This window comes from Leptonotus elevatus, chromosome 17, assembly GCF_054856555.1.
Source record: "Leptonotus elevatus isolate MCC_2025b chromosome 17, RoL_Lele_1.0, whole genome shotgun sequence".
Classification (NCBI taxonomy): domain Eukaryota; kingdom Metazoa; phylum Chordata; class Actinopteri; order Syngnathiformes; family Syngnathidae; genus Leptonotus; species Leptonotus elevatus.
The window spans coordinates 2,497,806-2,513,165 of NC_141255.1; the positions used below are offsets into that span (position 1 = coordinate 2,497,806).

The window sequence follows — 15,360 nt, forward strand, 5'->3', positions numbered from 1 at the left end:
AAGAAAATTCAACAATTACTGTAAGAAGAAAAAAAAAAGTATTATTTTAGTTTTAGGAAATTTGCAAAAAAATATTCCATGAAAGTAATTATTTCCCTCCAAATTCTACACACAATTTAGGTTTGTGTAAAAAACAAACACACTTTTTTTTAAACTAGAATTTACAGCAGTATGAATTTGTCACAAATTTGTTATTAATCCACTATATTGTTTCAAACTAGAAAAAAAAATCTTCCCTTTTGGGGTGTTTGTACATTTATAATGAAAAAAAAATGTACTGAATCAATTTGGTAATTTGGTCATAAGATGAATAAAGGGCTCGCTAGCCAAATCATCCACATTAAAACTCATTTGCTCCCAAAAATTTAAATATCGCCATGTTTTTTATGCTAGAGCATACAGAAGGGCTTTGATGCAGCCTCTGACCTGAAGCGGACGCTTAAAACAATGGTAGTGATTACAAAAAAACGCCAGCAGGTGGCAGCAAAAATACATCAAATTAGGGAAAATTAGGGAAAATTAAGCAACACAGAAAAAAGGACTGCATTGATTGATGGTTTGAATATAAATGTTTAAAATATCCCACAATTAAAAACATTCTCTCAAATCCATTTTTTTTGTTTGTTTTTTTGCATACCCCGGCGAGACGAATCTCCGCTACACATCGAGTCGGACGCTCGGCCTGAAGAAAGCGACGAGGGGGCAATGGCGTCCAGTTCGTCAAACGGGTCCGAGCGAGTGTCGCTGGGTTGCGTGTTTGAGCCTGGCGATGCTGTCGGTGAGTCGCAGCGTCCTGCAAACGTGGATATTTTGAAAAATGGCAAGCAAAGATGACAAAATCTGGCATTTTTGTTGAGAAAATAACATGGAACAAGTTAAACTGGCTTTCATCAGAATTTAGTCGGATTTTGTGAAAAAAGAAAAGAAAAAAAAATCACCGTACTTAGTAGCAAAGTGACTAAAAATCTAAATCCATTATGTTAGTACAAAATCTGGTATTTCTTTGTTTGTCATCCATCTTTGTGGAGGGGAAGGAAATAATTGAAGAAAAAAGTTTGGGGTGAAATTGCAAAGATTCTCCCCCCCGAGGACGCCATCTAACGAGTCATTATCGCAGCCAGGATCTGGACATGGAAGTCTTCTCGGGTTTAGTTAAATCCGCTGCCCTCCAAACGGTCGGACCTCCGTGAGTGAAGACCCTCAGGTGGCGAGCATGCGCGCTCCACTGCTCAAATGCTCGGGGGCTCAAAAGTCTCACCTTTGCAAAAAAAGGCCCACATTTGCCTTTAAGCCCTCAATAATACAAAAGCGAGCAGCTTATCGCCACTTCCTTATCTGATCTCACGGCATCACAACAACACTGCGGACGTCAGAAAGTTAGCTCAACAAACTCCATTTAGCTTGTTGGGAGGGGAATTTAATTTAGCACAATTCGGTACAAAATACGCTGAAAGTTGTGACTTTTTTTATTTATGACGTTTAAGTCACAAATCTTAGTTTAAAATCTAATAATGAAAAACGTCACATTTCTGTGGCTAAATGATCGCATTTAAACTGCTTGCAGGTTTGTTGACATTTGTCACTTTCATGTAATTTCTGTTAAAAAAAAAAAATGTTTTTAAATGTGCCTGTTCAATAGAATTTAGTAGGATTTTGAACATTAAAAAATAAAAACAAAGATTTTTCTTTGGAGATTTTTTGTTTTTGCAATCTATAGCATTTATGTGGCAAAATGATGGCACTGCAATGACGGAAAATAGTCAAAACTGCACTGAAATGTACATACTATTTTTTAGAAACCCATGTGATAAATTAAACAACTCCATCTTGTTTGGTATTATATATATAAAAAAAAAAATACATTCCCCTTTGTGCAGTGTAGCAAGAAAACCCCCGTAAATGTCCACAAACTAAAAACAAAAAAAACATAATTAGCAGCAAAAAGGCATTTTACTTTTAATCCATTTAATTTGGTATTATTTTATTAAAATGGATATGCTGATGTCAAAACAAAGCATTACTGCAGCAGAATACAGCAGTAAACGAGTCGGCCATCTTTGTGAAGTGATTTTGATTGATCAGAAACAGGTATGTGATGCCGGAAAATAGAACATTTGTAACAAAAAAAAACTTGCCTAACTTCACGTACAATTTAATTTTAAATCAGTGCTAAAAATGTATTAAGATTACTAAATTAAATTTATGGATTAAACTAATAATATATTGAATCATTTACATACTTTCACTATTTGTTTGTTGTCCATTTCAGGGTTAGCCATAAATGATCTGAACACATACACACACATAGCGTTGGTCGGCCATGTTGGTGGGGGCACTTTGATTGGAACGGCTCGACAGTGTCTACGGATAAAGACGGCCTATCATGCTGTTGTACTGAGCTCCATTCTTTTGCAGCTGAAATTAATGAAGCGGTGACACTCGCCGTGAAGAGAACAGCGGGCGCCGATACAGCGACCCACCCCCCCCCCACCCACCCATACACCACTCGCCCACTGTCAGGACAAAAAAAGGGAGAAAATCCACACACAACTTGCACATTGTTTGCCTCCTTTCAGCAAGTTCCCGGAGTAGTCAGATGTCAGCGGCCCGGGCCTTCATTGCGGCAACCGATGGTAAATTGGCCGCCGCGGGAAAACGACAGGCCGCGGTTCTATTGTGGCGAGCGGCAGCCCGTGTGGATTTATGATGCCTTTGGACGGCGAATTAAATGGTACCAGCTTATCACGGCGCCCCGCGGGAAAAGTGGGGTCGCTTATGACTGGAGACTCTTTTTCTTTCTAAAGGGGGACGTAACAAAGCCAGTGAGGACGTAACGACAATTACTGTATTATGAGAATTCTTGACTTCTTGACTGGTTTGTAAAACGAACATCACGTAAGGGTTCAGAACCATGCTCACCTTTCAGGGGGGAAATGGGAGGCAGCACGGGCCAACGACGGGGGTCCGCCAAGGGGGTTCTTCTCGACGCCAACCTGGGACTCGATGCACGATGGTAGTCCAAGGGTGGGACATCATCAATGGGACCTTCTATGGTGTCCTCGTGTTTACTGGAAGGACGGCGGACATTATGAGGTCCAGTTGGGACGTCATTAAGTGGAAGGAAGCCAGCTTCCGCCTTCCGAGGCGTTGGTTGACGTTTGGGTCGTTTGGAAAGGTTTGCTAATACGGAAGACGGCTGCCGCTTATCGTCTGCAAAATGGACATCAGAAGATTAGCACATGCTAAATTGATAAGCACATTATCTTTATCTCTAGGTAAACATAACATAATGAGAAGATAAATTAAAAACTAGTATCATAAATATCAATACCGATGCTAAATCTAGTAAATAAGAGATCGTTTTTATCACTTATTTGACTGAGAATTTTTTTTCCCCAATGCTTCTCTTCAACTGTATTGCACAACAATTGTAAATACAAAATTATATATATAAAAAAAAAACACTCATAAAAGATGAAATGCAAATGCATTGTACATAAAAGTCATATACTGCTGAACTGCCAAGCCACTGTAACATTATGCAGTTTGAACATTTAAATCAGTCATTCTTCGGCATACCACCAGAGGGAGCCTGCGTACCACTACTGGTACAATTATCACACTTTTGGACTTGAATCAAGAGTTGAACTTTTCATCACTTTACGACTCACACCAAACCAACCAGAAGAAACATTCGTCCGAGATGTGATGAAGGAGGCTAAAGCTAATGCTAACCCGATGGAATGCTGCTCCGGCCGCTGGCCAGGTCGGTGCTCCGGCTGAACAGACTGGAGGACGGACGGCTGAAGTCGGACACGGAGGCGACCTCGGAACGCTTCGACCCAGTCGGACTGAGGCAGAATTCCCAGAGAGGTTCTTCGGGTTTGGGCCCATGCACTGGCCGGCGTCCATTTTTCCCACTTGTGGGAACGAGACCGCCGTGGACGTGTTCTGCTTTGCTTTGTGGTCTTCGGGGGTTCAAGTGCACGGAATGCGGATTCTGGACGGTGGATGATGGCGGAACGTCAGGTCGACTCGGAGCAGCATGTCGGGCTTCTTCACGCGCTCTTCCGTCGGCTCCAACATGGCCAGACCCTTCAAAGACAAAAACAACATGCAACATGAAGAAAAGCTTCTTGTGTTTGTAGCGTTCAGATCATCTGTTGCTGACATTCTCGTTCCCAGTGCCCTCCGAGTGGGAACACTCGTTCCCCTGCTGGGCGGGCGGACAAAAGACGGGAAAAGAAAAAACGCTGCGCCAGGCCGGGAGCAGCTGTCGCCATTCCCAAATTCACAATAGTGAGCGGGAGCAGGGCCACGCTGGATTCGGATTTGCTAACAGCTGGGGGGGAAACAACCAAAATTAGCGCTAAAGCTAACGAGCGCTAGCAGATTTAAACACATAAAGTCACATGAGAAGACTTGTAATGATTTACAAAGAGCTTATTTTAACATTATCAACCTACGATTTCTATACACTTTACTATAAAGTGGTTGCATAAGTGTGCACACCCTCATAAAAAACAGCCCCAAAGTAAGCTCAGATGCTCTAGTAGGCTTTTCCTGACATTTTTGTTTTGTTTTGCTTTCTAGCCCAAGCCTGCAGATTTCGTTGCTAACACTGCCTGCTATGTTGAACTGTTCATAATTCCTTCCAACATTTTACTACTGATGCACACAATTAAGACTGAGTGACACCATTTTAATCCTTCATCTTTCCTTTTCAAGCCTCCAGCACAAACATGAACGCCTTGTGGCTCCGCCCCCCCTTTCCCTTTGGCCTTTCTCTCCTTTCCCCTTTTGCACCCCCCCAATTCTTTTCACCACTCTTTCTCTTTCTTGGCGGACCCACTGATTCGACGTGTGTGCGTGTGTGCGTGTGTGAGAGAGAGAGAGATGGAGGGTGGGGAGTGGCGTCAGACAATCTCCTCTTGTTTCCTCCGCCAAGAAGAGTCAGCGCAGGGGGATAAAGAGAACACATTGCTGCACTGCTCCCCTCACAATGCGCCGCCATTCCCATCTGTTGGGTCCGAGCGTGCGCGTGTGAATGACATGTGTCGGGGCGTACGCGCCACGTCGGCTTCCTTCGGGGCAATTGTGAGCGAGCCCGGCGCCATATGGCGGAATAATGACTTTTTAGGCCGCTCGTGTTGAGATGTGCGGCCCCCCCCCCCCCCCCCCCCCCTCGCGCTCTCCGTACACGGAGGTGAGGGCTCGACAACATGCCTTCACATTAAAAAGCATTGAAGCAATCAAGTCAAGTCATCCTTCTTTATATAGCGCTTTCACAGACAGAGCGATTAAAAGAGACACACTGTGTGACCCAAATCCACTTGTCAATCGAGCGGGTACGTCAGCCTCACCTGTCGGTGCTCGGCGGGGGCCGGTGGCCGGCCGGCCGCCCGCAGACGGGGGCTGCGGTGGAGGCTTGGAGCTTAGGAAACAGGGAGGTCGGAGGCCTTGGCAGTCGGACTTCATGTGGGACAGGAAGCGAGGACAAAGTGCGGACGGACGCTGGGGGCTCACGCGGACCTGGGGAAAGACAGAACGAGAACAATATGACATATTTGATTGTGAAGTTAAAATATTTTCATGCAAAAAGGGGCAGAAAATAAAATGTTATTACTCTCTACTGTTTTTAATTCAAATGTTGTGTTGTCTGCTTTTATTATGTATGACATGACACCGGTAAATACATTCTCTTAATTTAATTACTGCTTATTTTTAGGTGTGTGAGGCGATTACAATTTTTAATTGAAATTAATCGCATTACTTCACTAGTTAACTCACGATTAATCACAAATTTTATATCTGTTCTAAATGTACAATAAAATGTTAAACTTAGTCATTGACGCAATCATTTTATAATGATTCATAAAAGTGAGCTAACATTTAAAATATGTATATACTGTAAATAAAAAAAATTGTGTGACATTGATTTGTGTTGGTCATTTTTCTGCCACTAGATGGCATCATTGTATTTATAAGATGTTGGTGACAGCTCAGTGCATTTTTCATTTCATATTAAGAGCGATCTAATCTTTAACATGAATTCTTAATTTTTAAAATTGCAAAATACAACTTCACCCAAGTCTTTAGCAATTTATTACTGCTAAATTTTGATGTGGATGTGTCTTTATTTTTTAATTTGTATTTATTTGGATTATTTATGTGAATGCGTGTATTATGTATTAAATAATTTCTTTCAATGTGTCACTGTAGTTTATATTTTCGCATCTAACTACACTTAAGAGTAATTTGAGTATCCGCTGCAAGTTGACCGAGTTCAAACATCACAAGGCATCTCTGTCGCCCCCGTGTGGCCACAACACGCACCACAGCGTTTTGTTGAGGCCCACGGCAAACAAGATGGCCCCCTCAAAAGGTGAACAAGCAGCCACAGTGACCTTTCCAGAGCAAATAAGGATAAATGTCCTTGTGTTTGTCTTGGATTTAGGAGAGCCCCTCACCCTTTTAACACAGCATTCGAGCAGACATGGGCGAGAGTGATGGAGGGATGGATGGGGACGAGGGAGGGGTGCGGGGGCGGGCCTGGTGGTGCGGGTGGGGTGTTGGGGGGTTCACTGTCTGAGCCTCACACAGGGAGGATCAGCTTGGAACTCTCCTGCTCTCAGATGTGCGGCTTTAAAGATTTGCATTCTTGTGATGTACACGAATGAGTGAGGCACAAGAACAAGACGCAGCGCCCCCCCCCCCCCCCCCCTCATTACCTGCCACTCACTATTTTCAAAAGAGTGGGAGGGGGCAGGTGTAGACATGTCACACGCCAACTCAAAGCCATCAAACTGCATCAAAATAACAACTTTTAAAAATAAATAGAATTCAATCTAATTCTTTTTATAGATGATAAAAAATATATATATTTCTTCCATGATTTTTGTTATTTTCCTGTATTTTTTGGTTTTTAAGAAATCTCATCAAATTCACTTCCTCTACAAAAAAAAAAAAAAGTGTTATCAAAGGGGATGGCCCAGGAAACGTGGCGACCTCCTGGCGCCCGGCAACCCGCGCGCCGTCCCCGCCGCCTCGGCCTAATGTCATTAGAGGCCATCTTGTGCCACCGCCGCGGCGCTGGACGAGCCCACGCAGGAAGCCGTTTGGCTTCGCCCCGCAGATGGACGCCGGGCCACCTCCAACGCCAGCGTCCATGAGCTGATGCAGACGCACTTCATTAGGCAGCAAGGACACAAGCGTGTCTATGTCCGCGCGCACGCGCGCGACACGGCAAGAAAGCAGATTCCGGCCCTAACAAGGTTAAACCCCCACACGAGCCCCAAAAAGTGACTTTTTACATCAGGGAGATTTGTGCTTCTGCGGGGTTTAATTAGCTTGGCTGCAGGGTTGGAGGGGTGCGCGGTGCTGGATGAAGGTTAGGGGCTGCTGTGAGGGGCCGACACTGGGCCGCATTGTGGCAAGGACGCAAATGTGATTACGGGCCAGTGTCAGAAGGCAGGCTCGCATGCGGCTTAGCCTCCCAAGCAGCAGAAACTTTGGACTTTCTTGCTTGAGACAATGAGCTCGCTTAGCGGGAGACCTCCGCAAGACCCTCGCCTTGCCCATATACGAAAACACAACACAGTTGCAGCTTAAGATTCCCTTTTAGGCAGGAGTGATGCAATCAGCAAATGGGCAACACTTTTTTTGGGTGAGACATTTTTTTAGATAAATATTTTTGGGAAAAGCAGATAAATATTTATGTGTTTTTTTTATCCTTTACTATGGTAGAATGTTAATTTGTATTTCTTACATTTTATTTTATTTTATTTATATATATATATTTTTTTAAGAGCTCAGTATTGTATCGGTAATGTCATCATCATTGCTCTTTTTTTCTTACATTTTATTAACGCAACTATCACATTCAATAGGCAATGAAATATCACATTTTCCTACTTATTTTCATAATTTTTTTTTTTTTTAACTCATTCACTGCCATAAATCCATTAAAAAAAAGATTATTAAAATATAGGGGAGACGGGCAATTAAATTTTTTAATTGTAATTAATCGTATGACTTCACTAGTTAACTCACGATTAATCGCAAATTTGATATCTGTTCTAAATGTACAATGAAAAAAAAATCTAGGTTTTTATACTCGTGTTAACAAAAGTGGAAAAAAAATGTTAATCGAATAGAAATAGTTAAAAATATTTTTTTTTACGTTTATAGCCGTCAATGGCAGTGCATTAATTAAAAAAGAAAAGAAAAGAAAAGAAAAGAAAACATTATTAAAAATTTGGGGCGTCAGGTGATTAACATTTAAATTGTAATTTATCGCATGACTTTACTAGTTAACTCACGATTAATCACAAATTTCATATCTGTTCTAAATGTACAATAAAAAATATTCTAGCTTTTCATACTCGTCTTAATAAAAGATTTAAAAAATATGTTAAACTAAAGGAAATAGCTCAAATGATTTTTTTACGTTATTAGCCGTCAATGGCAGTGAATAAGTTAAAGTGGAAATCAACCCCATAATGTTCTTTACAAAAATATGTTTTATGCGCCCCCACTCGTCTAAGCACAGCATTCTGATTAACATTGCGTTTGTGGAATTTGAATTAAGCAGCCAATTCCACCAATTTTTATCCATCTCAGGGGGCGGCCATTTTGCAACTTGAAAATGACATCACAGTTGCTCAGGGCTCAGGTAACGACCAATCGCGGCTTATCTGTTTTCTGAAGTTGTGTTGTCCGCTGTGATGGATAAAAACAGGTGGCTTTTGCTGCTTAATTCATATTCCACAAATGCAATATTCATGACAGTGTCGTGTTTAGGCTCGTCGGGCGGCATAGAACATATTATTGGAAAGAACCTTTTGGGGTTGACTTCATCTTTAAGCATGTCATCATTTGTAAACGGACAGAAAACTTGTTAAATTATTTTGGTGGAATTTTACTTTTTTTCAACTAATTCTATTTAACTTTATGTATTTTGGATTAATGCAATTAAATCAGTTGCTCTGAAAAAAACTTTTTTTTTAAATTGATAGGAAATATGAAATTTTCTCATTTATTTGAGTGGAATTTTTAATCGATATTTTATTTCTGTATTTTCATACAGTAGAGCATCACAATCATACTCAATTCTCAAAACTCAAATGTACAAACTGAGACAGTAAAAGTGCATCGAGAGCGTACTAATTAACATTATAACTCTACATTATATTATATATTACAGCATTAGAGTTCTCAAGTCTGTTCTGTTTTTCAGCTTCCCGCCCACAAAATGGCCGCATGCCATTTTTTGCCACCATCTTGTCCGCTTGTTTGGGCACCTGTGCATTCTGACGCGTGGCCCCGGGTGACAAAAGTGGCAGGCTTGTTAAAGTACCTATTTATTCCGCAGTGGTGGGCACGAGTGGCAAAGACTCTCGTATGCAAATGAGGCCAGCGCGGGCCACTTACTTGTTTGTTTAGCCGGAGGCCGAGACAGGAAGTCCGCGGTCGCCACGGTAACCCTAAATATCGCTGGCGTGCAACAAAAGAGCCACAAGTGGGAGGACTCGCTTGATGCGCTGATCATATGGCAGCATCCACGAAGACAATATTAAAGCTTGCGGCTTTAATTTTTATCATTTCTCTGGCAACTTTTCGAGTGCTTTAAAATGAGGCTTATCACGACAAATGCGAAATGCTCACTAATTCACAGATTTGTGAACAATATTTTAGAGACATGAGCCTTTTGTGTCCATAGGGAGGTTTTCCTTGAGCCCATTGAAATGTCACGATTCTGTTCCAATCCGGTGCTAAAACTCTGCCAAACATTGCGACCCCTGACAGGGAAAAAGGTCATTGCTTGACTGCAGTATCAACTATCCACCAACAGAGGGTGCTAATACAGTTTGAAAAAGTCATGAGCAGTTTACATACAGTAAGTCCAATGGATGCCATAACAAGCGAGGCTTCGTTGGAAAAATTCGTGTCAACCTGTATTTGTGCTCGACTTATCTGACTTTTTTTTTTTTATCTGTCAGTGGTATTAAACAACTTGAAGCCATTTTTTTTTTTTTTTTTAGGACTTGATCCTGATCTGTCGAACTGCTTGCTTATTACGTAAAAATTTTGCTCACAAGTCAAAGCAAAACAAAAATCTGCCCAACTGATCTTGAAAAACTCTTAAGTGGAGTCACTCGCATCTCAAGGCACAACTCGTTTGTGTAAATGTGTGTGTGTGCGTGTACCGTGACTCACAGTACGGCAGGAGATGGGCCTTTCCCACAAGACGGCCTTGCTGACAAAAGACACAAAGACGGGTCTCTGTAACAAACAGAAAAACAGACACGTTGATGTTTTGGATAAAAAGTCGCAGCAGAGGACGAGTACAGTGATGACCCCCGCCCCCCTCCCCTCCCCTCATTGAGGAGTACATTAATAAGCCCTCTGTCTTGATTAACGCCAGCACTTGATGGAGTCTGCTCTCCCACGCAGCAGACACATTTTGGCTCCATCTGCTCCTCCAGCTTTCAAAGCCGGCGGGGACAGAACGGAGGTTACGCGGCCCGGCTGCAGGTCCGCCGCCAGAACCCCTCGTGTCAAGCCATCCATCACATCTGACGCAAAGCGAGGGGGCTCGGCACGCCGCCTCATCCGGCTCGCTCAGATATCGGCTTCTTTTATTGGGGTGTCACCTCAGAGGGACACGAGGACGAACGACGGGGGACGGCGTTCAGATCACATGCGATACTGTACGTCCAAGTTAATGACAACTGTACTGTGTTATACCAAAAATTGCACTGCACGAGAAGAAAACAAATGTAAAACCAGGATGCATGCATAGCTGAACGCTTCACACTATGCTTGACTTTATTGCACGTTTTAAATGCTGTCCATTTTATTTGTATGCAATTCAACCCGCATACCGTGTTTAGGTCGCAGTCTCTCGCAGAGATAATAAAATAACAGCTGCATACAATTTAAAATAAATTACTGCTGTCAAAGTGTAAACTCATTGATAAAAGAAAAAAAAAATATCGCCTTAATCATGTATTAACGCAGATTAATTTTGCAATAAACATAAGTATTGCATTAAGTAAAGCATTTAATACATTTTGGCGTATGACATTCAAACTACTGGGAGCACACTGGAGCAAAATGTTTGCGTAACTTCAGAATATCATTCAAGTAGTTGTCAGTGCGCCCTCCAGTCGACAAAATGTGATCATATTAGTGAAAAAGGGCAGTTTGTGTTCTGTCCTCACGGGCCAGATTGGACACCGAGATGGGCAGGTCCTGGCCCGCGGGCCGTATGTTTGACAACACTGTTGCAAATAACGCAAACGGATGTAAATCTCAGCATTCATACATTTGCAATATTTTGGAACTCACGTCATGTAATTGACATTTCTGCTGAGGAATTTCCTCACATTAAAAACGGCGATAAGTGCGGTAATATAATCGAGTCAAAATCTACCGAGCGTCTCGCCTTTCCTCCATCGCTTCCGAGCAGATGGGATTTTCCTGCCGGCGTCCACTTGCAGGTACTTCCTGTCCAACGCGACCCACGTGAAGCAGGAGGCCCGATCGAATTACCAATTTGGAGCTCATCGCCAAAGCGCCGGCTGCTCTTTGACTCCCCGTCGCCATCTGCTCGGCCTCCTCCAGGGAGCCTCGCTCTCCACTTGGGGATGTTTTATTAATTTGCCTGATTAGCACAACAGCCTGCCACTGGGACCTATTAATAGGCATTTCATCAGGGTTTGATTAGCAGGCGCTGGAAGACAAAGTCACCAGTCGGCGCTCCCCCCCCCCTCCCCCTCGGGGGTTCATATGCACCCAAACACTGCAGGTTGTGATGATTTGTAAACATAAGCTTTGGCGGAAATGACAAATTCTTTTTCAATGCGATGCTGCAAAATTGGTCTGCTTTGACGCAAATGGTGAAATGATGTCATTGACGACCATTGGAAATGCATTGGGAAAAATAAGAAAAAAAAAAAAAAAAGGAAATGCATTGGGAAAAAAAAGAAGAAAAAAAAAGGAAATGCATTGAAAAAAAAAAAAAATAAGGAAATGCATTGGGAAAAATAAGAAAAAAAAAAAAGGAAATGCATTTGGAAAAATAAGAAAAAAAAAAAAGGAAATTCATTGGGGGAAAAAAAAAAGGAAATGCATTGGGGGGAAAAAAAATAAGGAAATGCATTGAAAAAAAAAAATATATATATATAGGAAATGCATTGGGAAAAATAAGAAAAAAAAAAAAAGGAAATGCATTGGGAAAAATAATTTTAAAAAAAAAAGGAAATGCATTGGGAAAAAGAAGAAAAAAAAAAGAAAAAGGAAATGAATTGGGAAAAATAAGAAAAAAAAAAAAAGGAAATTCATTGAAAAAAAAAAAATGGAAATGCATTGGGAAAAATAATTTTAAAAAAAAAAGGAAATGCATTGGGAAAAAAAAGAAAAGAAAAGGAAATGCATTGGGAAAAATAATTAAAAAAAAAAGGAAATGCATTGGGAAAAATAAGAAAGAAAAAAAAAAAGGAAATGCATTGGGAAAAATAAGAAAAAAAAAAAAAGGAAATGCATTGGGAAAAATAAATGTCTGTAAACCCAAAAAGTAATAGGACAAAAAAACAAAAAACAAAACCGCACCCCGCAGGCAGGACCTCCAGCGCACAAAAGAACGAGGCCGACCACCTCAGCATGCGAGAGGTCACCCACAATCGAGCGCGAACGTGAGCATCCGACCAATTCCTTGGCAAAAAAAAACATTCAGGCACCGGGTTGTTGCGCTGCATGCCGGTCGGGGTCTTGGTCCAGGTCAGGGCGGCTGCAAGGACTCCGTGACCCTGAAATGAGCTCCGGGAGTCAGCAAGGCCCCCTGCTGGCGCAACGGAGATCCTTTTAGGCTTCAGAATCTTCCGGCCAGGGGGATCAATACGGCGACTACTGGCACAGGCGTCATAATCGGGGGGGTGGGGGGGGGGGGGGGGTCTTGCCACAAAAGCCGAGCTGACAAAGAGTCGGGCCGGTGGCGCTCCACTAGATAACCTCCTTAACATTCATTAGTGTCACGAGGTGCACGGGCGGCTGGCGGCAATCTGAGCGATGGGCTCACCGCACGGCATGAGCTCGCATTCAGCGGAGACGGCGGCGAAAAGATCAGCAAAAGTTGAATGGAGGCGACCGGAGACTTCTTGCTTGTTAAAGACTTTTTTTTCGCCTTTAATCTAAGCCTTGTTGTGTGGCTGCTTCGGATCTTTTCTTTTTTCCGATCGCATCCACGTAAGATGACTTGAGGAAAGGATAGTTGAAATTCTAAAAATGTTTCGGCAAGAATTTGCACCTCGTCATCCAAAAAAGGAACACGTCCAATTTAGAAGTAAGGAAACGTCTTCAACAACCAAATGCCCAGATTCAACTTTTGCCAATCTCGTGGGAAAAAAAAAGTGTCGGGTTGACGACTCACCCCGAGGGCCGAGGGTGGCCAGCTGCCGACGGGACACCGGGGCCTGGACAAAAGCCTCCGAGGACGCCGCAAGCCCGCGTTTCTGGAAGCCACGGAAGACATGTTTGTCCACAATTAAGGACCCGTTTCAGTCCATCCACAAAAACGATGCCGCCGTCAATAAAGCTGAGTCACAGCTAAAGTGTTTCATACGTTTCTCTGTGGGAGGTGAAGCTTCCTCAAATAGCTCACGTGTTAATTATTACCACTGATTTCTCCAAGCATGCACATGCTTATGCAGTGGTGCTTCAAATGTTGCCACAATGCTTTTTTTTATTTTTTATTTATTTACATAAGCTACCATACACAAGCAATCACAACATGCTAAAACCACATACATGAAATGTAACATGTTGCAAGATGGCGTAACAAGACGTAGCATAACAACTTCCTGTAACGCATGTAACAAGACCCGGTGCACCACATCATAGCGTCACACAGCGTAGCAGTTTGTGACGTGGCGGAACATGTCGTGCCATGACTGGCGTGGCGTAACAACTTGGCCGAACACAAGGTGGCATAACATGATGTGACGTAACAAGGCGTGGCGTAACCAACCTACTGTAACACAACTTGGCCCAAGATGGCCGGCGTAACAATGTGACGTACCACAACATAGCAGACTGCGACATGGCGGAACATGACATGCCATAACTGGCGTGGCGTAACATCTTGGCCGTACACAAGGTGGCGTAACACGACGTGGAGTAACAACTTCCTGCAACACAACTTGGCCCAACATGACACGTGTAACACGATATTGTGCACCACAACATAGCGTCACACAACGTAGCAGTATGTGACGTGGCGGAACACGGCGTGCCATAACTGACGTGGCGTAACAACTTGGCCGTACACAAGGTGGCGTAACACAACGTGGCGTAACACAACGTGGCGTAACACGACGTGGCGTAACGCGACGTGGCGTAACCAACCGACTGTAACACAACTTGGCCCAAGATGACCAGCGTAACAATGTGACATACCACAACATACCAGACGGTGACATGGCGGAACACGATGTGCCATAACTGACGTGGCGTAACAATTTGGCCGAACACAAGGTGGCGTAACACAACTTCCTGTAACACAACTTGGCCCAACACGATACGGTGCGCCACAACATAGCGTCACACAACGTTAGCAGTATGTGACGTGGCGGAACACGGTGTGCCATAACTGACGTGGCGTAACAACTTGGCCGTACACAAGGTGGCGTAACCAACCTACTGTAACACAACTTGGCCCAACACGATATGGTGCGCCACAACATAGCGTCACACAACGTTAGCAGTATGTGACGTGGCGGAACACGACGTGCCATAATCAATGTGACAACTTGGCCTAACACGACAAGCGTAACGTGATTATCGCAACGCGGCAACAACACGCATCGTAACACAAGGTATTGCAACACATGCCATAACACGTTTTGGAACACAACGAAACACAACATGACCTCAATGTACACAAAGCGTCATTTGGCATAAGATAACATGCGTCATGACGTAACCTTCCATACTGCATATGTAGAAACAGTTTGCTCACAACACTTTTTTGGGACAATGCCCGAGCTTGTTTGCGCACGTCGCCGACAAAATAATGGGGTGAATATAACGAGGTTTTCCCGTGGCAAAGGTGAGAGGTGGCGAGACAAAGCAGGGGTCGGGTTGTGTCTGGCCTACAATCGCACAAATGTGCCTGCGCTTAATTACATTAAGGACATATAGTGGGGAGCTGTGTGCAAACAAGACAGCCTATCAAGCTCACAAATCAGAGCTCAGCGGAGTCTGTGCGAGCGCGCGCGCGTGTGTGTGTGTGCGTGCGCGTGCGTGCGTGCGTGCAAAGCTTATTATGTAGAGTGCATCTCAAAGTGGAGCTTCTTCATT

The 15,360-nt window shown here is 43.2% G+C and overlaps 1 protein-coding gene across 1 annotated transcript in view; it reads right to left on the minus strand.

The window, feature by feature from the left end:
* Window positions 1-15,360, minus strand: part of LOC147159217 (uncharacterized) — a 46,985-nt gene that overhangs the window by 27,850 nt on the left and 3,775 nt on the right. Inside the window, exons 3-7 of the mRNA XM_086059047.1 lie at window positions 10,219-10,284; window positions 5,364-5,532; window positions 3,736-4,095; window positions 2,920-3,210; window positions 638-793 (exon numbers count right to left, since the gene is read on the minus strand). Coding sequence (XP_085915173.1) covers window positions 638-793; window positions 2,920-3,210; window positions 3,736-4,095; window positions 5,364-5,532; window positions 10,219-10,284 — 1,042 coding nt within the window. The remainder of the gene's footprint in view (window positions 1-637; window positions 794-2,919; window positions 3,211-3,735; window positions 4,096-5,363; window positions 5,533-10,218; window positions 10,285-15,360) is intronic.